The following is a 23,451-nucleotide window of genomic DNA, read 5'->3' as shown; positions in this document are numbered from 1 at the left end:
CTTGTCACCAGGTGCCAGGTTGTTTTTAATGGTAGCATATATTTTAATTAATGTTTCATTCTTGGTATAAAATCCATCATATTTTAAAAGTTTTTTTTGCTGTTAGTTTTAATTGTATTGTAAAGTTGCCCTAGAGCAAAATAAAAAAGAGACAACCGAGGGCACTTCCAGGGGGCCAAGTCAAACCACTGCATTAGCAGCACTGAAGTGTCCTCTCCAGGGCTCAAGCCTGAGCAGTTGTATGGGGGTCCTGGGCTGCCCAGATGACAAAACCCCACTGTCAGCATTCTAGATGCGGTCCAAAGGAAAGTAGAACAATATGTTTGGACCAGCTTGGCTGCAGGAGTTGCCAGAAGGAGGTATTCCAAGACACCATCCACCCGTCTTAAGAACTCCACTCCAGATTTGTGTAGGGCTCCATAGCCTTCTCTTCTGAAGAAATGTCTCCCTAGGTTGATGAGCCCCATCTGCCCCTCACTTCCATCTACAACATGTGCAGAAACTGCCAAAAATTGGATCCACTATTGGTTTCGCCCGCTCAATCCGCCATAGCCTGTTTTTGCATGCAAGGGAAGTCCATAACTCACCGAGGGTTTGAGACCCATCGGCTACCCTCACCTGGTTTAGGTGGCCAGTCAAAGCCATTTTCTGGAGTGTGGCCGCTGTCATATGCTGACAGCTTCTAGGAGCCACAGGTGAGAGCTGAGTGCAGGGTGGGCACCAAAGGTAGACAGACTACCCCACAAGGAGCACAATGTGTCCCCCACCAAGGTACCTACTACCCATCTACAGTATAAAAGGTAAAGGGACCCCTGACCATTAGGTCCAGTCGTGTCTGACTCCAGGGTTGTGGCGCTCATCTAGTGTTACTGGCCGAGGGAGCCGGCGTACAGCTTCCGGGTCATGTGGGAAACGCCGCTTACCTCCCCACCTGGAGCGGTACCTATTTATCTACTTGCACTTTGACGTGCTTTCAAACTGCTAGGTGGGCAGGAGCTGGGACTGAGCAACGGGAGCTCACCCCGTCACGGGGATTCGAACTGCCGACCTGATCAGCAAGCCCTAGGCTCTGGTTTAACCAACAGCGCCACTCGCGTCCCTTCACCTACAATATAACACCCCATAATGTTTATTATTTTTATTGTTTAATAAATAATAATTAGTAATGGTACAACAGCAGTTTAGCTTGTGCAGTGTGTTGAATATGATACAGGTGAAACTCGGAAAATTAGAATATGGATATGGAAAAGTCCATTTATGTAAGCAATTGTTTTCATTAGCTACTGGAGTTTAATATATATGAGATAGTCTCATGACATGCAAAGTGAGAGATGTCAAGCCTTTGCTTGTTATAATTGTGATGATTATGGCGCACAACTGATGAAAACCCCAAAGTTGAAATTGTTAATTTGGGGTTCTCATCAGCTGTACGCCATAATCATCACAATTATTACAAATAAAGGCTTGACATATCTCGCTTTGCATATCAGGAGTCTATCTCATATATAAGTTTCACCTTTTAAGTTGAATTACTGAAAGAAATGAACCTTTCCATGATATTCTAATTTTTTGAGTTTCATCTGTAGATCATGAGAAGGACTTGGGTGTCACTGTATGTCAGAAATCATCCATAAAGAAAGGCAAATTGCTAATATTCCTTTATTTTGGCTTAAGAGAGAGAGACTCAAAAACTATATTTCTGGTGCCAGAGAGACCAAGTACAAAATTATTTTGTTACACTGGGTTTTATATGATGGGCGGTTTTGGGGCGCTTTTCAACAAATATAAAGCTGCACTTGGCAAATCAAAATTTGTGGTAGTTCTTTTGTTTTACGCTTACAGGTCATTTGTCTTGTCAGCTGTCCATGAGTTAACTGCATGTAATATGGACCAAGGCATTGTTAACTGCTACACAGTTGCCTTCAGCTAAGCAGGAAAGAAAAATCAGAGTGACTGCGCATCACGATTCTTCGGATTGAAATGGCTCTTCAGGGTTTCCCAGCACTTGTAGTAGTTTTTATCTAGGCAGGTTTTCAGCCCCCATTTGGTGACAGCCAAGCTAAAAGAAGACTCAAACATGAAGGCCTGCAGGAAAAGTCACATAAAATGTTGAGAAAGAGAAAGTAGCCACAACCGATTAATTAAATGCAAACAGAAGTTGCTTTAACAAGATTTGAGAGAGAATCCGTTATACACACGAGACCTTAAATTGTATCTAGGTATTGACAAATCTAGCCTTTGACTACTCATGTTTACAGTTCTCAAAAGGTTGTCCAAATATAGAGATGAATATTCAGAACTGGGTTGACTCAGCCATTAGAAGTCTACTGAGAAGCTGAATTTTGCTTATCAGTAGAAACAACTAGACTTTGATATAGTTGTTTCTTGTTGCAATTATTTTTCAGTTCTATTGATCCCGACTTGATTTCAGGGATACATGAGTCACTGAAACACTATACCTTGATAACTGGAAATCCTTTTCACCACCCCGGCCAATCCAACTGCAAATAATATAAAAGCTGGGCATCTCATGATGCTGAATTTTAAGACTATTGCCATATTCAATTTGCGTAGTAAATTGGTAACAGGCACACAATTCTGCATATACTTTCAGTTACAGGTGGGTAGCCGTGTTGGTCTGCTATAGTCGAAACAAAATAGAAAATTCTTTCCAGTAGCACCTTAGAGACCAACTGAGTTTGTTCTTGGTATGAGCTTTCGTGTGCATGCACACGAAAGCTCATACCAAGAACAAACTCAGTTGGTCTCTAAGGTGCTACTGGAAAGAATTTTCTATTTTGTTTTCACATATACTTTGTCAGACTTGACAAATCTGAATTCTTAGAAAGCCTGAATTCTTTAAAAGCCCGAACTATTTACGAAAAGCAGCATGCCTTGGCAAGACCTCATACAGAGGCTCATACAGTTCATAAAACATCACGGATTATTCCTGTGCAAGTTAGTAAATGCATAATGCCCACAAGTGATTGCTGCTCTGCATAATCTACATCGCGTGGCTGCTGTGAAGAGAGCTTTGTTCACTACCTTGGGCTCCTTGGATGAGCCATGGAATATAAATGAAATAAAAAATGCAATATGTCTATAGTCTTGACATCTAACATATTCAAATTCCTTTGTAGTCTCAGGCTGCTTGGAAACCCTTTTTGCACCTCAGGTTTAAAAGGAAGAAGATGTCCCCCCCCCTTTTTTTCCATGTTGACTTGGGACACCCATTCATCATTGAAGCACCTTTGGGCTTCCTTAAGGCATTATTTTCATAGATTCAGCATTGTACAGTTGGAAGTGACCCCAAGGGTCATCAGCTCCTGCAATGCAAGAATCCCACCCACAGTCTTCCCTGGGTGGGCTCTTTGTTGCCTTCCTTTGGCAGCTTAAAAGCCACTTGACTAATACAGTTCATTCTCTGGCTAGCTAGACATTTTACTTCTCTCTCCCGGTCTTTTGACTGGTCAGAAGTTATTCCCCCTTGTGGATCATTTCCCGTGTAAAATAGGAGTGACTCTTGCTGCCCAAATGGGCAACTCTTACATTTTGCATCTCCACCCAGAGAGCAAGCTGGAAGAAAACCCCGTATTGCAGCTGCTAGGCTTCTATGTTTTACACTCCTACCATGGTTCCTTCTGCGATTCTCTCGGGCACCAGCTTGCTTGTGCTTGCCTTCTCAAAACAAGCACCATCTGGCCCATGGGGCGTCATCATACTGTGAAGAGTGGCACCTCCAGCAACAAATCCTTCTTCCTTTGCCTCATAAGTCCCTTTGATCAGGCCCATAAACTCACTCATGCAGTTCCCTGTGGAAATTAAAAAGGCGTAAATTCACAGCTGGTCTGCAATTTGGCCATCGTGGGAGTTGGTCAGCTATGTTGTAGAGGCTCAAGTCTGTCATAGAATTGGAGATATCTGAACCACATTACAGATGCTATGAGGGGTGGCGGTCCTTATCTGTCCATTATTAAATTAAGCTTTTCTAATTCTTTAATTCTTTAGAAAAAGAATTATAGAGATCTCAATTTCAACCACACATTGGGAAACTGTTTTAACTGCTATAACAAGGGTGTCTCTGGATCTTAAATTGAGGCTCATACAACAAAAAATAATATTTAGAATATACTGGACCCCATAATGTTTGTTTTAAAAAAGACTATCTAACTGTTGGGAGATGCAATAGGGATAATGCTTCTCTAAAGCATTTGTTTTTTTCATTGTCCTGTATTGAAAGATTTTTAGAAGGTAACTGAAACCATCAGCAGAACTGTACGGAACAACCTTACCTTTACATAGCAAAATATCCTCTTGAATTATATACCCAGCACATGGAACTTTACAAAAGGACAATATGAATGGACTCTCTGTGCCCTTACCACAGCAAAAAGACTGATACTGATGAATTGAAAAAATATATAAATGTGGCTCCCTTCTACGATTGGATTGAAGACTTATACAAACTCGCAACATATGAACAACTTGCATATAAATGCAGACTTGCCATAGACAAATTTAATGATTTTTGGAATCTATTCTTACAAATACTGTAATAGGTTAAGATCTGGTGAAGTACAATAACAACCTTAAAAAAAAAGCTTTTACAGTTGTTTTATAGAATGAATAAGCAGCAGGCCAGCTCTTCCTCTGTTGTACTTCCTTTCACGGTGGTTTAGAGGAGACTCTTTCTTTTATCCAGTCACCACTTATCCCCCTTTCCAGGTTCTGTTGAAGAGACAGCTAGGCTAGCAACTAAACTCTGCTAATGGAGGTCTTCTATCTGTTGTGCAGAACTGAAGCCTTTGTGGATATATCTGTCAGGGAACATGCTGAGGAGGGCTACACTGAGGAGGAATGGTGGGAGCCTCCCCCTGCTCCTGATCAGAATCCTGAATCCAGGAGCAGGAGGACAGTATAGATTTGGAATAGCGGTTTGCAGAGGTGCATAGTTCAGAAGGCAGAAGCTGGGAAGTACTGTGTGGGGAACAGCTAAGAGGAGAAGAACTGGAAGAGAGAGAGTTAACAGACTCACTGTCTCTGGAAAGCGTCCAGCCGCTTTGCCCAATGTCAAGGAGAGCAGATAAGGTGGCAGCACAGAAAGCACAATGGTTGTGAGAGCAGGTTGCAAGATGCGGGAGTGACAGTGGGGACTAGGGTAGAAGTGGGTGGAACCCTTAATTGGGAGCACCTTCACTCCTATGAATGGATTCTTTGTTCTCTCACTGTGATCATTAAAATTTATAACTGGTAAGAAACTCCTTTCGCTTTCTTCTGCTTATCTACTGCCAAAGGGGGCAAGGGGAGGAAGCCAAGTCCCTGAAGCCTACTGTAACAGTTTCACAGCAGAGCAGCGTAAGTGACAGACATACTGTGGTAATAAGGTGGACGGAAAGTATTGGTGGCCACTGCCCAGCGGGGTGGGAATATAACAAAGTCAGCAACTGCGACTCCTGGACGAGTTGACTTTGCCGTCAGGACAGTGAAAATAGAAGGATCCTGCAAACAGAAAGAAGATTGACAGGTTATTTAAACAGGACCAGGTGCTATATTGTATGAGACATGCAGGGCACACCTCCTAGACTACACCTCATTGATTCCAGTGTGAATTATATATTCCCGAGGTGGGGTTTTAGCCTCCAAATGTATTTATATTATTATTGCTACAGGACTACTCTCTCCCTTGATTCCAATCTTGCCTTTGACAGAAGGCTGGCTTTGGAAAGAAGTACCAAACAATAGAATGTCTCCTAAGGCGAGACTTCAAACTTACACAGGACGTCCAAAACTTACCGCATGGTCAAAAGCCACAGAATTAATGACCATGAAATTGCTGAGATTGTACTTGTATGGGGTGTAGTTCCCATGCCAGGCCACAACATTGAATGGAGAACAGCTCTATAAGATTAAGCAGAATGCAAGCACCTTTACTTGTGCAAAGTGTCTGGTATTTATGGAGGTTAGAGAATGTAACTGGTACAGTCTAAACACATTCCCCCCCTTAAATGTATATTTTATCTTTCTGTTACAAAATTGTACACACAGAAATTGTAAAACATGACATGACTGGGGGAAAATGGGTCACTAGGGGGGTAAAATACAAAACATATTATTTTGAATTAAATAATAACATGGTGATTACAGTAAACCAGCTCAAGAATCTCCACTATCTGCTCACTTGCAAACAGACAACCTCTGCCTGCTGCTACTCATCACTTCTCCTTTGTATTTGGGGCGGGGTCTTACCTGCATCCCTGATTCCTGCAATTTCTGACTGATCATCTTTGTCATGGGAGTAGGAACCTGATCATGGATTACGTGGTGGGCTGCTCACCCCCCAACAACCCGCTCCAAACTGAAGTCCATTGGAAGTTTCCTTTTTGGCTTCCCTTACCACCTAAACAGCCTGCCTTTAGAATCATAGAATCATAGAGTTGGAAGAGACCACAAGAGCCATCCAGTCCAACCCCCTGCCAAGCAGGAAACACCATCAAAGCATTCCTGACAGATGGCTGTCAAGCCTCTGCTTAAAGACCTCCAAAGAAGGAGACTCCACCACACTCCTTGGCAGCAAATTCCACTGCCGAACAGCTCTCACTGTCAGGAAGTTCTTCCTAATGTTTAGGTGGAATCTTCTTTCTTGTAGTTTGAATCCATTGCTCCATGTCCGCTTCTTTGGAGCAGCAGAAAGCAACCTTTCACCCTCCTCTATATGACATCCTTTTATATATTTGAACATGGCTATCATATCACCCCTTAACCTTCTCTTCTCCAGGCTAAACATACCCAGCTCCCTAAGCCGTTCCTCATAAGGCATTGTTTCCAGGCCTTTGACCATTTTGGTTGCCCTCCTCTGGACACGTTCCAGCTTGTCAGTATCCTTCTTGAACTGTGGTGTCCAGAACTGGACACAGTATTCCAGGTGAGGTCTGACCAGAGCAGAATATAGTGGTACTATTACTTCCCTTGATCTAGACGCTATACTCCTATTGATGCAGCCCAGAATTGCATTGGCTTTTTTAGTGCTCTTGTTCCCCTCACCTCGCCAAAACTCCCAAACATTGCAAATCTGCTTAACCAGATTCCTTTGCTCACTTTTGAACTTTTTAGCTTTGCCTCAGTGGTTATGCACGGAACTTGCATGGTTTAATCACAACAGAAGAAAGTCAGTGTGACGGACTGCATTTAACAGCTCAACCCTTAGAATGATATTGAATTAAATTCTTCATTTTCTAAACTGAAAACTGTAATGTCCTAACCTGCTGTGCTGTAAAGAGTTTCCCCTGGTACTTGCTGACAACTGTGTAGCCTTCAGCTACTTGGCGATCTTCATACCAGGCAACGGGCACAAGGAAATCTCGTGGGTTCGCCAAGCCATTGGCACCTGGGAAAGAATGGCACAATCAGGTCTTTGTAACAAATTGTATAACTTGGCACTGGGAATAAGATTCCAAATAATCTCCTGGACTTCCCTCCTCCCCTTTGTGGGTCGTATTGTTAATCATTTCCTCCTGCTCTTTTACATCTCCATCATGTCCAAAATTCATCATTAAACTACAAGTGTTATTCCAATCCTCCTAACAGTTTTAGCTGTTTACGATGATTTTTATGGTAAATTATAAATTTCCCCCATTCCTTATTAAAATGTTGGTCTTTCTGATTTTTCCAGTCATTTTTGCCATTTCAGCATAATCCATCAACTTAATCTGCCATTCTTCTCTGGTAGGGACTTTATCTTCTTTCCATCTCTGGGCCAATAACATCCACGCAGCACTGGGAATATCAGTCTATTCTTTGACAGCCTCAAAAAGAGCTTCTCTGTACTTGAGATGAAAACATTTTATGCTGTATTGCATATTTAGGTGTTACTGTAGAAAGGTTTTTTGCCAATGATTCTTGTGGAAAGTAGGGATTTCTAAGTAACAGAAAGACTTTCGTACCTTGCTTCAAAATGTGCATGTCCTCTAATAGCTGGGAACTATCTGGGAAATGTGAGCCAAGTCACATGCTTCATATTCCTAAACCCTGCAGCAAAACCTATTGGTAGCTCATAATGTTACCAGGTTATGTTGGTAGGATCTGGAAATATACCGGTAAATTGGCCTAGAAGACTCTTGAGGTCCCTTCCAATTTTATGATTCTATAATAATTGTAACTTTAAGAGGCTGGAATTCCAGAAGGCTGAACCATACCAGGGTGCAGGTCCACAGAATCTTAGCATTTGGTTTGTAACAGCAGCCACCAAGTGCTTCTTGGTCTTCATAAACTTTGAGTTGGCTCATCCACACTTTCTTTCGTCCCACTGCTTTCCTCCAGGGAAAACATCTCTTTAGCGCTCAATAAATGACAGTTTTGGCTTTCTCTGGACGGACCTTTGCTTCAATTGAGCACTAAAGAGTGGCTTTTCCCTGGGAAAGTGTGGGTCAAGTGGAAAACTGCTCAGACCCAGATTTCTAGCACAGGATAAGCGGAAGTGTAGATGAACCCTCTCTCTTGTTGCTTGTCTCCTGCATCTAATGTTCAGAGATATACCGTTTCTGAATATTCCACCAAACTACCATGCTGACAACAAATGAATTTAAATGCATGGATTTTGGTCTAAAACCCTTTTCAAAACCATCAAAGCTAATGCATATCACCACATCAGGTGCTATTGAATTATGCATTGGGTAAAGAAACATCTTTGTTTTGCTTGTCCTGGAATCTTCTGCCAACCAACTTCACTGAGTAACATGGCAAATTGTAGGCATTTGTACAAGCCTGAAATGTGGGGTGGGAATTCAACAGTACTGCTGCATGTGTGAACCAGCTTTCAATTATAGTAAATTAATACAAAATACAAAATAAAAAATTCCTTCCAGTAGCACCTTAGAGACCAACTAACTTTGTTTTTTTATTTTGTTTTTACTATGGCAGACCAACACGGCTACCTACCTGTAACTAGTAAATTAATATTTTACTATAATAAAAGATGGAGGAAGTATTATCTGAAACATCAATGTAGCTCTGAAATCCTTTTCCCTCTCTTCTCCCCAACCTCTGGGCCCCCCATTTTATATTGTTGTTACTAGTGTGAAGAAGAAATACAGTTTTTTTAAATTACTCTGTGTTTTGTGATGTTGTAATGATTCTAATAAAAAAGCATTATATTGTTATTGAAAGTAATAATAATAGTAAATAGTTACCAATAGGTCCCAAGTCTGGCAGCTCAAAATGTACCCCATATATCTCCAGGATATAGCCTCGAGTTTCTCCAAATACTTCTACACTGAACCGCATCCCTTGCTGGGAGACAAAGAACAACAACAACAAAAAAAAAAAACTATTAGGAAGCTCACCTCAGGATTATTGCTTCAGGCCATTAACTAATTGACCACACCAATGACTAAGGATGTGTCAATAGGACTTGGCCAACATTTGGATCACATTGTGTAGAAGCACAATGCAGCTTGCCTGACCTAGACTGATCCAAATAGCTAAATCACAAACATGGCACAGAAAATGTAGCTTTCTGCCCTAGGATGCCAGAATGCTTTTTAAAAAACCCATTGTGTTGCATTTTTTTGTTTCCAGTTACTGCATCATTCCAAAATGAGCCAAATATAATAATTTACCGAGGCAATCTGTAGAGGTGAGTCACTATAGTTTTCTTTAATGCATCATAAAATTTGGCAGAACAACTTTTAAAGAGAATGTGCTGATGTCAGAGCCGAAATAAGGGACAAGGGTAACAACATTTTCAATATTAATTGAATGAAATTTAAGATCTAGCAATGTCCAGGCTTCCTTCCTTCATAGAAACATGCCACAATTTCCCAGGGCAGATGTATTAGGATGTGGAACCTAATTCAGATGTGGACGCACACTGCAATGCTCATCTGGCCCATGCATGTCCCTCTCCAGGGCCTGCAGTCACATGCAGAAAAGGGCAGCTATTTCCAAAAACGAAGAATAGGCACCCATTGTACTGCATGCGGCCAGTATCAGTGGAGCAGCTGCACAGCTGTTGTGGTGACTCATATGTAGGAAAAGCAAAATACGAAGAGAACCTCAGGTGGCCAACGGCTGTGTGATAGGATCCTACAGGAGTCTTGCAGCACTAACAAGGGTGGGTGAGTGTTGTACTGTCCAGGGCTTACCTGAATAACACAGATCTCATTGGGCTCCACCAGCAGCTTGCCAAACTCTGTAGTGATGAGCAATTTGCCTTGCTGTGGTACTGGAGAAAAGAAGCACAAACATACAATATATGCTGTGGGACTGGAACACATTCCTATTCCCAGGCAACACTCCAAATGTACAGAGTTATTGTTATGTACCTGATCCTGCCTTAGGAGAGCCATTTGGAGTAGGTGGTTCTGTAATACTACAGAGAGCTATGATTCCATTGTTATCTACTTTCTCTCTGCAATCTTACCCTTTGCTCCCAGTCACCTCTGTGTCAATATTGCAGCATTAAATAAAACAGAGAGGGGAAAAAGAGTTGAGAAGAACAAATCAGAATGATAAAGGTCAGAGGGACAACTCACCAATCAGGAAGTCCCCATCGGAATTATAAAAACATCTATAGAGAAAAAAAAGGCAAGTAATTGCCGAGTGTTCAAAATTCAGGGTATCGACAACAGAATCTGCTCAGAAAATTCCACAATGCTGTGTGCACAGGTGTGGAAATAAATGTTGCTGGACTCTGGGTTGTTTTTCAGTGTCATTGTTTTCAGCTCAGAGGGATACACTGAGTACACTTCCATGACAGCCAGCGCCGAGAGGGTTAGGTTAGAATCGTAATCTTTGGCATCCTAGTTTTCTGTGTTCAGGGAACATGAGAGGTATTCCGGGTGTGAGGAATCATGTGAGGCCCCACTCTGAAGCAGCACAACTGGGTACAAGTTTACCAGCTCAATGTCTACCATTATGGGATGTCTTTATGAATCTTACCTAGTAAGTCGCTTACTAGAGAAGAGGTAGCGAATGTGGTGCTGCCCACAGATGTCTCTGAACTACAACTCCCATAAGCCCCTGCCAGCATAGCTAATGGTCAGGGATGAAGGGATGATAGAGGTTGTTGTAGTTCAACTACATTTGGAGGCATAGGTGCCAACTCCTAGGGGCCAAGGTCCCTTCACACACCCCCAATAAAATATTTGAGGGTGCCTGCCCCCTAAGCTAATGGGCATTGCCATTCAAAAGGTGTGTGTGCACCGCATCATGTGATCAATTATGTGGGGCGGGGCTTACCTGCCCCCCATATTTTATTCAAGTTGCCCCCCCAGCTTGGAGGGCAGAACACTGGCTACCCTTGTACTTAAAGACATAGTGATGTATGGAAGTGAGAGCTGGACCATAAAGAAGGCTGGTCGCTGAAGAATTGATGCTTTTGAATTATGGTGCTGGAGGAGACTCTTGAGAGTCCCATGGACTGCAAGAAGATCAAACCTATCCATTCTGAAGGAAATCAGTCCTGAGTGCTCACTGGAAGGACAGATCCTGAAGCTGAGGCTCCAGTACATTGGCCACTTCATGAGAAGACAAGAGAAGACTCCCTGGAAAAGACCCTGATATTGGGAAAGGTTGAGGGCACAAGGAGAAGGGGATGACAGAGGACAAGATGGTTGGACAGTGTTCTCGAAGCTACCAACATGAGTCTGACCAAACTGCGGGAGGCAGTGGAAGACAGGAGTGCCTGGCGTGCTCTGGTCCATGGGGTCACGAAGAGTCGGACACAACTAAACGACTAAACAACAACAACAAGCTCTGGTGCCACAAGCAGCATTCAAAATACATGCATGGAATAATGCATGGAATAGGATAAAGGGGAAAGAAAAGAGGGATAATCAAGGTCTTCAAATATTCAAATAAATATTTATAGCCTGCCCTTCACGACAAAAGCAATTCCATGGTGAGGTACAAGAAAAGCGAAAATGGCAATGTTTATAAAGAGAGGGGTTGATAAAAGCAGCATTAGCAGCAGAAACAGCAATGGCAAAAATCTATAAATCTAAATAAGTGTTGGAAATGTAAATAATAATAATAATAATAATAATAATAATAATAATAATAATAATAATAATAAATTTTTATTATTTATACCCCGCCCTTCCCCGCCAAACCGGGCTCAGGGCAGCTAACACCAATAAAATCACAACAAAAACATAAAACAATTCATTAAAATACAGATTAAAATACAATTTAAAATTAAATCTAAACTGCAGCCTCATTTTTAAGTAGCCCACCAAGAGAAAGAAGGTTATTTTTATCATATGTGGTGGTACTGTAGTAAGGTTAAAGCTTACTGGGAAATGATATATAATGAAATGAAAAGGATGTTTAAAATAACCTTTGTAAAAAAAAAACCCAGAAGCTTTTCTTTGGGAAATTATAGGGACAAAACTACCTAAAATGTAAAGAAACTTATTCATGTGTGCTACTACAGCAGCAAGAATGTTGCTTGCCCCAAAATGGAAAGAAGCAGAAGTCCTAGCAAAGGAAGAATGGATACAAAAAATGATGGAATATGCAGAAATGGCAAAACTTACTGGAAGAATAAGAAATCAAGATAACAAACTTTTTATAAAAGAATGGAAATGGTTTATTGAATATTTAGAGATAAATTATAAACAGATAAAAACATTGGCAGGATTATCGTAATAACCTGCAGTTTCATAAGAGTATATATTTAAAGAAGATTAATAAATGAGCAAATTAGGTTAATTTGTATAAGCAGAAGATATTAAAAATAAATTTAAGGAACCACAGAAAGAGGGGGAAGGGAGTCAAGTTTTGAAATGTCAAACATGATTGTAAAATTCGTGAACTATATAAAATTAGTGAAATGTATAAACTTGAAAAGCATAAATATTTCTTTTTAAAGAAACAGCAATGACAATACCGCAACCCACCCAATCAATTGCAGCACAAATTATAGCGAAACAATATTTAGTATTGGCCAAAACTGTGAAGGAAAACCTTCATTGCTCACGCATTGCTCACAGACCTGTTAATCATGGAGTTGTTACAGGTAAAGATGTGGATCGCAAGCCCTTCTCGAGACCTGGGTTCACCAGCGCCACACACAGTGTGCAATCCCTATGGAAAATAAGCACTTAACGTTAGCATAAATCACAGGTGCCTTGGATTAGTCTCATCCCATCCCCAAATTCTCTTCACCTTAGATAAACACTTTGCTATTGCTTTCAGTTTAAACAACTCTAACAACATTGAAATCCACTCATGATTGTGGGAATGTTGTGGATAGTAGGAGAGGATATATTGATTAAATATTATCCTTCCTCCCTCACGCTAGTGAGTCAAGTAGCAGAGCACATTTCCCTTATACACCAGGGAGCTAGTTTGCAGATTTGTTTGAATCTCTTTAGTTAAGCAATCCGGTCTGGCTTGCCCAGATTGGATTATTCCTGGTAAATCCCCTTTTAATCCCTCTCTAAAGAATAAAGACACAACAGTCTTTCTTTAAAAGTAACAATAAGTTTACTTACATTCAGTTCACAGCATGATCCCTGAAGGCAGGCTTTGGCTTGTAGTTACAGTTACAGAGAAAGGTGTGGATTCATCCCATATGGGGATTTATCCCATGTGCTGCTGGCTGAGAGCCAGCAGTGCAGTCCAAGAGAATCAAAAGGAGTCAAAAGAGCAAAAGAGGAAGATGGCTGCATGACTGGACCTTTTGTGGGGTCTCCCGGGGTCACGCCCACCTACCCGGTCACATGCAGGGAGAGGATGCTCCAGACCAGGTGTAACAGAAAGTTATACTGGCTGGAGTAACATCCCCCTGTCCGTGTCCACTCTAGGGAAACAAGAAATGCTGTATTTGACTGCTCCAATGGATTATATCCCACAATGAAGGCAATTAAAAGTGGTCACTCATTGAAGAGTTAGAAGAATACAGAGAAGTGTTTGATTTTTTTTTTTTTTTTAGGGAGGTAGGGAAGGTACATGTCAGTTTCAGAATTTCTCAGGACTAGGATGGGGGCTGGAGGATAGCATTATCCCAAGAACTCATACAGTTTCCCACAATTACATGTGAATTAAGAGACAATGGGGTTGATGTAGCCTGTGATGCCTCTGTTTTGGAAGCCCCTTGGGTTGTTTTTCTTTTTACATTGGCCTGTCCAGTTATTTCAGATAGACGGATAGAAAATGTTTGTGCATATTTCATTTACATAGAAGTATTACAGTATTTTTGTGTGTGCTCTTAATACCTACAAGCAGAGAGATTGAATACTCTTTCGTTAACAAAGTGTGGTTTGGAGCAGTTCATCTTACCTCAGTTTCCTCAGCTACAAAATGTACAGCACTATTCCTTGTTATAGTTTTCAGTTTTTAACTTACAGTTTAGTTTTTTTTAACTTACGGTGACAAAGTCCAGCTTTCTCTGAGAGGCCTTTGGGATCTCAAAAGGTTTCCATCGCAGCTAGAATGAAAGAGAGAAAAAAAAATTATTCTAAGAATAAATGATGATATCTTTAAAAGAACAAATGCTTTTTTTTAATGTAGGGGTCCCTAATTTTGCCCCATCCTTTTTTCTCAATAACACTCTTGGCCCACTAGGCTATACTGCCTCAAGTTTGACCTTGGCTCTTCCACGGGCACCTAGCTGAGCCCAACATTTTATAGTTCAAATCGGGGAAAATAAGAACAGTAAATGGACAAAAGCACAAAGATTCACAAAATGTTTAGGGTTATGCGTACCCCTGCATCCCCCCCCCCCCCGAAAAAAGCACTGGTTACGATTATTGTCTGTATAGAAGTGATCATGCTGAGGAGGGGTTTTAAATTCTCTTCCGGGAAACAAAGTTTGAGTTCACGTGTCCCTGGCTTATCAACTGTTGTCTTTGTGAAACATTGGCCTTCCTGTGAGAGGAGCCAAAGGTTTTGACTTTTAATGTTATCATTCTTCCTTGCACCGTTGCATGGCACCTGTGATTACCTGATTGGGTTCAGGCTCAGCTTCATCCCAGCTATGTGTCAGATAGCCCTGATGCACAGGCTGAAAGGGTTTGTGGCAAACAGAAGGCAGGATTCTATACAGCCAGCTAGAGAGGAAAACAAATTCAGAGAAGACATGGGCATTTGGCTGATTCAATGCCTCTGCAACATGCACTCCTCCAGTGCAGAATTTGACATTGTGCTTCGGACTGGGGAAGAACTGAACAGTCTCTGCTCCCATGAGTGAGATAGATTTTCTGGGCTGCAATTGCTGTGTGTGTTGAGAGGAGGCAGTAGCCTTCCACAGAGATCACCACCAGGCATTTCCAGGATGCTATTGCACTGTGATGAATGAGCATCAAAGAAAGAGTCTCTCTGGGAGGCAGGATACATTGAATCTGCATCACCGATGTGGCCATAGCTGTATCATTGTAAGCAGATTTCTTCCAGGGCATTCTACTCCTGCTTTCTTGCAGATGTGGACCTCTCTTTCAGGACTGATTAAGGGAGCAAGAGTTCTCAAAAGCTGTCCTATAAGCCTCTATTCTCTAATCCCTTACGGCAGTTGCTCAAAGGCACTCTCCGCAATTACAAGCTTGCATGTTCCAAGACTAAGTAAGCCCTTGTACTGGAAGCAGATCCCAGAGCAAAACATGGGGAGCCTCTGCATTGAAGCCAAGGAGTAGGTGTCCTATTGACACATTCCACAAGAACTTCTGCATGTGAAATTGAGAAGATCCATAGTTGAGAAGATCCATTTGGGGGTGCCAAATTTTGGCCTCAGGGGCCTCACTCACACAGTCAAACCTCAGTTGTAAAATGTAATCCATTCCGGAAGCCCGTTCGGTTTCCGAAATGTTCGACAACCGAGGTGCGGGTTCCGATTGGTTGCAGGAGCTTCCTGCACTTGAGCGGAAGCAGCATCAGATATTTGGCTTCTGAAAAATGTTTTTAAAAAACAGAGCATTTACTTTCAGGTTTTTGGCATTGGGGAGCCGAAACATTCCAAAATGGAGGCGTTCGGGATCCAAGGTTTGACTGTACTACCAAATATTACCGAAGTCTACTCCTAGTCTGTCACTACCAATACTAAAAAGCATCTGTGTCTGGAATAAAATTGCAGTGACTTGTAAGACACCATGCTGGGGCCAACAATATTTCACTATCTCCCCCTTGCTATACACATACACACACGTACATTAACTGATTTCCCCCAAATCCATGCATACCTTCTCCTGTTTGTGGGTCGTGGGCAGGTGAATGCTGACCCAGAAAGCTGCTCAGCATACAGACCATATGGGCAGATCTGAGGGCTATTCTAAACCAAAACAGACAAGAAGAGTTAAGTTCAGCTTGAATGCTTTCTTCGGAACCGTCAAATCAGAAAACCACGATCCTCCTGGGTTGGGGTGACAATGTTGAACTAAATCTTGTTGACTGGCTCCTTGGGTCAAGTTTGGAACTCCAGACATTACCATTTCCTACCACTCCCTGAGCACCAAAGCCTGGCTCAGTACGGAACACACAAGAAATACGGTTTCCAATCCAGAAGTTTACAATCAGGATAAAGAAAAGGAGTATAAAGTGAATTATACTTCATATCTAGACTGCCCCAGAATAATTGAAATATACAGTGGTACCTTGGTTTTCGAATGTAATCCATTCCAGAAGACCGTTCGACTTCCAAAACATTTGAAAACTGAAACTCAATAGCCGACAGCTAGGCTTTAGGGTCTTCCACTCAGTGGAAGCCACGTTTCCTGTTAGACTTCCGAGGCATGTTTGAAACCGAAGCAGTTACTTCGGGGTTTTCGGCGTTCGAAAACCAAAACATTTGACTTCTGAGACATTTGAAAACCGAGGTACCACTATAATCTGAAATAGGTTTTTACACTAGGCAGCCAGCAAACTCCCCATACTTCTGAGAGCACACATTGTACTATATATTATCCTTTGTAAATACGTTTGTTTGATTTTTGTCAGAAGTGTACATAGGGCTTGATGAAACAGGCCACCGCCAGAGGTGCATAAAAATTGCCTATCAGATTATGAAATGAATGCCATATATGTGTGGCACAGTGCTGCCACTGTCGCGACTAGACCAAACACAAGAGAAGCTTCCTGTCCTTCTCACACCACAGCACAAAGGCATGCGATTCTTTTTCGCCCTTCCTCTTCACCTCAACATCACTCACTCCTGGCGCTTCAGGTCCTTGGGTTATGTAAAATGTAGGAGTTTCTAATGTGGCTATTGCAGTAAAGTAAATTTTTTGGGGGGAGTGGGGGCACTGATTCAGCTCCTTGCTAAGGGCGCAAGGGATCCTAGGTGTGCCTCTGGTTTTCGTACATGGAGAGGGAATGTGGCTTGGGATATCTAATTATATGTTATGTACCAGATGTGTATTAGAACCATAGACTCATAGAGTTGGAACTTGGAAGGGACACCAAGGGTCATCTATTCCAACCACCTGCAAGGCAGGAATCTTAACTAAAGCATCCATGACAGGCGACCATCCAACCTCTGCTTAAAAACCTCCCATGAAAACCCCAACACTTAAAAAAAAGGCATGGAAGGGATGAATATGGATTGGAAAAACTGTCTCAAACTACAGTTTCTCTGCTTTAAACACAATCCCAGCCACTTTTTTCTCTGAGGGTGCAAAAATATCTATTTGCAAATAAATGGATGGGTTGGACCTCTAAGTAGTGCTGGAAATTATCATGGATGGCTGGGTCACCCCAGAGGCTGGCAGTGGCTCCCACTGTGAATAGCATTCTTCTCACATTTCAAATGTCACAAATACCTGTCCTTCTGGCAAGGCTCCAGGGCAGCGTGGATCTTCAGAGCTAAACTCATTACCAAATCCTGACATGTACTGCAAAACAAAAAGTAGTTTCACACAATGAAACCAGTGTCTATAAATAGATATGCTGCTTCCCTCCTCCAGCACAGACCCCCCGAGTGTCTCTGTTTTCCAGGGACAATCCCTGATTTAGAGAAGCCATCCTGGTTTCTGATATGATCCCAGAATTTCCCGCTTTTCTTTAGGATGTTCCTATTTTCATTGGAGAAGTGTTGGGGTGTGTGGAGTTATCTGATCCCCGAGCCGCCTGAAGGCAATCCTGTATAGGGAATTTTTTTTAAAGAAATGTTTAATGTTTAATAATGTTGGAAGCTGCCCAGAGTGGTTGGGGCAACCCAGTAAGGTGCATGGGGTATAAATAGTAAATTTATCATTATGGGATGGGATGTCCCTATTTCCATTGGAGAAATGTTGGAGGATATGCCCAGCAGACAGTCTTCAAAATGTGCTCTATGCATTTCCCATACACAACTTGTGACCCACCTGTAACAAACAGATCAGGTCTACTGGTTAAGTTAAAGGACCCCAGACGGTTAAGACCAGTCAAAGGCAACTATGGGGTTGCGGCACTCATCTTGCTTTCAGACCGAGGGAGCTGGTGTTTGTCCACAGACAACTTTCGGGTCATGCGGCCAGCATGACTAAACCGCTTCTGGTGCAATGGAACACCATGACAAAAACCAGAGTGCAAGGAAATGCCATTTACCTTCCCGCCACAGCAGTACCTATTTATCTACTTGCACTGGTGTGCTTTTGAACTGCTAGGTTGGCAGAAGCTGGGACAGAGCACGGGAGCTCACTCCATCGCAGGGATTCGAACTGCCGACCTTCCAATCGGCAAGCCCAAGAAGCTCAGTGGTTTAGACCACAGCGCCACCCGTGTAAGGACTGCTGGTGATCCACAACTGGCCCCCAATCCTACGAAAGTTTTCAAGTTTCTCAACAGATTTGCTACTACCTCCCACTATATTCTTAGAACTCACAAAGGATCTAAACTTCAGATTAAGGTGGGAGTTGATATTCCCTAGATAGCCACTGTGAGGCACATCTGCATCATTTTCCTCTTCCTTGCCCCAGGTCAGTGGTGAGGAATATCTCTTTTTCTGCTGGAGGGCTGTGTTTCCTCATGGACAATTTTCCAGGGGCCACACACCAGTAGTTGGCAAGGCCAGAGAGAAAAGTGGGAGGCACAATGGATGTGATTCTTACCTTTGTGCAACAGGTTACATTCCAACTGTGTAAAAGCTGGGAGGTTTGTACACCCCCCCCCAACCACATCTCTTGGTTCTCCAACCAGGCAAGCTTTTCAGAAAGGTTTCTGACTTTGTCACCTCTGAAGTAAACCCCACTGTTGCATAAATTTGCCATCTTAGTGGCCACGGGCAGGTTAATAATCAATGTTTAATTCTATACAATTCTGGGTTACAGGAGTCCTGTCAGTGAGTGTGGTGGGGTGAGGGAATTGATTATGGCTCCTCTAAGCCAGTGTTTTTCAACCACTGTTCCGCGGCACACTAGTGTGCCGCGAGATGTTGGCTGGTGTGCCGTGGGAAAATTACTTTATATATAGTCAATATAGGCAGAGAGTTAAATTTTTTACCATTTTCTAATGGTGGTGTGCCTCGTGATTTTTTTCATGAAACAAGTGTGCCTTTGCCCAAAAAAGGTTGAAAAACACTGCTCTAAGCTATGCAAAAATAAGAAAGAACCGTACTCACCATGCAAAATACAAGAATACAAAGAATCATTTTCCAGGTGCACTCGTCATCTATTTGAGTTTTTTTAAATGAAGACTTTTGTTATGCAACCCCGCCACTCTATAGTCTATGTAGACGCACAACAGCAGCACATGTCAAACACATCTTCATCATTTACTGGGGAAAAGAGCACTTGACCTTTCACATAATCATACTCATAGAATTGTAGGGTTGGAAGGGACATCAAGGGTCATCTAGTCCAACCCCCTGCAATGCAGGAATCTCAGTCAAGGCATCTATGAATAGATGGCCATCCAAGCTTTGCTTAAAAACCTCCAAGGAAGGAGAGTCCACAACCTCCTGAGGGAGTCCTTCCCACTGTCTAACAGCTCTTACTGTCAGGAAGTTCCTCCTGATGTTTAGCCGGAATCTCCTTTCTTGAAACTTGAAGCCATTGGTTCGAGTCCTACCCTCCAGAGCAGGAGAAAACAAACTTGCTCCATCTTCCATGTGACAGCCCTTGAGATATTTGAAGATGGCTCTTCAAGCCATCAGTATCGTATTTTTCGCTCCATAGGGCGCACCGGACCATAGGGCGCACCTCGTTTTTAGAGGAGGAAACAAGAAAAAAAAAATATTTTTTCTGGTTTTCCTCCTCTAAAAGCCCTGTTTTTTTGAGGATCAGCTCAAAGTTTTGCAGCTTTTTTTGCAAAGTGAAAAGCCCTGTTTTTTTAAGGTTCAGCTCAAAGTTTTGCAGCTTTTTTGCAAAGGGAAAAGCCCTGGTTTTTTAAGGATCAGCTCAAAGTTTTGCAGCTTTTTTTGCAAAGGGAAAAGCCCTGTTGTTGTTGTTGTTTTTTGAGGATCAGCTCAAAGTTTTGCAGCTTTTTTTGTAAAGGGGGAAAAGCAAAACTCATTTTGCAAAGGGAGGAAAGCAAAGAGGAAAAGACCCGTTTTTATGGGGTTCAACTCACATTTCTGCAGCTTCTTAAGAAAAGGGAGCCGTTTCTACAGTTTCCAGACAGATAATCTAATCAGCCAGTCACATGTCGCTGGGGAAACAAACAACCTCCCTCTGTAGCACATTCAACAATGGAGGCCTGGGCAAGGGGGCGGGGCTGAAAGGGAGCCAGGACTCTTATCTCTCTCCCTATCTCTTGCTGATCAGCTGCTGAGTGGGTTCCTTTCAACACCCCCTTTTCTCTTTGTAAAATAAAAAGCAGGATCTGCTTTTGGCCCCTGGGCAATTCGGCTCCAGGGACCACCATTCGCTCCATAGGATGCACAGATATTTCCCCTTACTTTTTAGGAGGAAAAAAGTGCATCTTATGGAGTGAAAAATACGGCACCTCTCTCAGGTCTGGTGTTGTTTTAGCAACCAATTTCCGCATTTGTCCAAAAGAAAAATGTCATGATTTCTAGTTTTTATTTTGCTTACTCATGTCATATTCGTACAGTGCTTAATGCAAATATATTTAAAAATTCACCTGGCAACATTTCATCTTTGGTTTGGCATTTTTCAAACAAAATTGGGAGATGAAAGTCTACCAGAGCATAAAAAATTAAACGATGTTCATTTATTCGAATGAGCTGAATATAAAGTTGAGTGCTCTCATTGGAAGCTCAGTTCTGGCCTACAAACCATGACCTTTCGTTGAAGAGATTAGACAGCAGGCATGGACAAATACTTTTGAAGTTGGATTTCATGAAGTGGAATATGATTAAAGTTGCTTCTCAAACGCTGCATAATGCATTTTCTGAAGGCCACCCTGGTGATGGCTGTCTTTGAAGAACTCCTGTTATTCTTTTACAAAATGTGGGAGGCATTCAGTGTGGGCCTACACATACAATGCAGGCTGCAAAGTTGAGAAAAATAAAAGGCTTTAGATATATAAACCATGTGTGTGTCTATCTCTGGTGCTAGAGCCACCCACAGTAGAAGCTCCATATTAATTCTACCTGTGTGTGGTGTCAAACTCCCCAAATATTTCCCCCCCTTTGGTGAAAAGGAAAGTATTTCAGCTGCAAAGGCTGTTTGTGATGCACCCTCCCTGCCTCCCAGTCCAACACATGCACACCATCTTCTCTGGAATAAGTAAAAGGTAAAGGTAAAGGTCCCTTGTATGGTTAAGTCCAGTCAAAGGCGACTATGGGGTTGCGGCACTCATCTCGCTTTCAGGCTGCTGGAGCCGGAGTTTGTCCACAGACACCTTTCTGGGTCATGTGGCCAGCATGACTAAACCGCTTCTGGTGCAACGGGACACCGTCACGGAAACCAGAGCGCATGGAAACGCTGTTTACCTTCACGCCACAGCGGTACCTATTTATCTACTTGCACGGGCGTGCTTTCGAGTGGCTAGGTTGACAGAAGCTGGAGAAAAGCAATGGGAGCTCAGTCCATCGCAGGGATTCGAACCACTGACCTTCCAGTCAGCAGCAAGCTGAAGATGCTCAGTGGTTTAGACCACAGCGCCACCCGCATGCATCCCCTTCTCTGGAATATTTCATACCCTCCAAGTGTTCTGATTTTCCAGGGACAGTCTTGGAATTATGATAGGATTGCCATATTTCAGGACACCCTGGTTGTTGAGCTTTATTTAGGAAGACCTCACAGAGTTACAATTCTTCCCGGCAAGCCTTAAACTACAGTGTCCAGAATTCTTTGAGGGGGAATATATGCTTTGAGTGTTCTTTAAAGGTATACTGTATCCTAGCCAGGCCAGGCGGCAAAGCAGGCAGCAGATTTCTGCTAGAGCTATTTTCATGGTGCAATTAAAAAAAAAAATCTTACAGCACAGCTGGAAAGTGCTTGTTCAGTCTGGAGACTTTAGAGTTAATTGAGAGTTATGCAAAAGCAAGACGGCGGTATCAGTACGATTGGCTGAAAGGGGAACATCCCCCCGAATACCAAGAGGACGTGTGCTGGGGGGGAAGGGATGTCAAATATGCATTTGGTAAAGAAAAGACAGTCTGGCTTGTGAAACTGATGGGAGTTGGGATCTGCAGTTAAAAGAAAAACCCACTTGCAACCCAGATTTAGACTGCCAAAATCAAAGTATGGGGAGAAAATGATTTAGTTAAATAGAACGACTGATGTTTAAAACTTTTCAGATCAGCAAAAATGGAAGGGACGTTTGAAAACTTGCAATTAAATGAACTGGTTAATAAAATAGTTGTCTCCTCTGTCCAAGCCAAACAGTATAAAGACCTGGCAGCAACATGCTTCCCCCACACACACCTGGATTTTAAAGCACATGAAAACATCTGGCTTCCATCCTGCACATTGAAAACGTTTGCAGCCAGGATTCCAAATGAGATTTAAACTTTTAAAGGGATTCCCACACCAGCTTGAAACAAAGTATTCTATAGACCTCCTAAGAAATCATATTTGTTATAAGGAAATTGGAAGGCAAGGAAATGTTTTAGCTCTTCCAGAGAGAGCTCTCGGCTCTCAGTGCCATGGCTGTCTTACCTTCAGCTCTGCAAATTTTTCCATGCTTCTTGTGTTAAAGGGGAGGTCACAAAAGCTAAGCCAGGTGTTTTGTCCAGTTGATAAGCCAGTAAGTTCCAGTGATGGAATATTCTTTACTTTCTTGCGGCGGTAGCTGAGGACAGTCTTGATCTGTGATCACAACAGATCTACCCTGCAAGTGAGACAGTCCAAGAGAAGTTTCAAACTAGTTACTCAACCAAGCCCGAGTTTAATAAGAAACAGGCTTCTCTGCTAGAGCAAAGGGAGGAATTGATCTTTGCAGATCAACAAACAAAAGGTGGAGAAAGAGGGGAGCGGAAGGGCAGCTTGTTCAGCAGTTTTTGTTCACTTTATTTTTCAGCTTACGTTAGCAAGGTACCAAGAAAATCTAAGTATGGATAGACATTTAATTTAAAATAGCAACAATGAATAAGGAATGTTTAGAATTATGACAAACATATGTACAAAAAAAGAATAT

The 23,451-nt window shown here is 42.3% G+C and overlaps 1 protein-coding gene across 1 annotated transcript; it reads right to left on the bottom strand.

Annotated features, from left to right (window-relative positions):
- Window positions 1-1,648: 1,648 nt before the first annotated feature.
- HGD (homogentisate 1,2-dioxygenase) lies at window positions 1,649-23,166 on the bottom strand. The gene is made up of 14 exons (XM_033173481.1): window positions 22,974-23,166; window positions 17,748-17,819; window positions 16,173-16,261; window positions 14,945-15,050; window positions 14,369-14,428; window positions 12,992-13,083; window positions 10,530-10,564; window positions 10,140-10,219; window positions 9,186-9,285; window positions 7,260-7,384; window positions 5,794-5,898; window positions 5,373-5,499; window positions 3,631-3,812; window positions 1,649-2,085 (listed from the first exon to the last, which is right to left on the bottom strand). Exons 1-14 carry the CDS (start codon window positions 22,995-22,997, stop codon window positions 1,945-1,947), a joined length of 1,338 nt encoding a protein of 445 aa, XP_033029372.1. The 5' UTR covers window positions 22,998-23,166; the 3' UTR covers window positions 1,649-1,944.
- Window positions 23,167-23,451: the final 285 nt, after the last annotated feature.

The sequence above is a fragment of the Lacerta agilis genome, chromosome 16, assembly GCF_009819535.1.
Source record: "Lacerta agilis isolate rLacAgi1 chromosome 16, rLacAgi1.pri, whole genome shotgun sequence".
In the NCBI taxonomy this organism is placed as follows: Eukaryota; Metazoa; Chordata; class Lepidosauria; order Squamata; family Lacertidae; genus Lacerta; species Lacerta agilis.
This window is presented reverse-complemented; position numbering and strand designations above follow the sequence as displayed.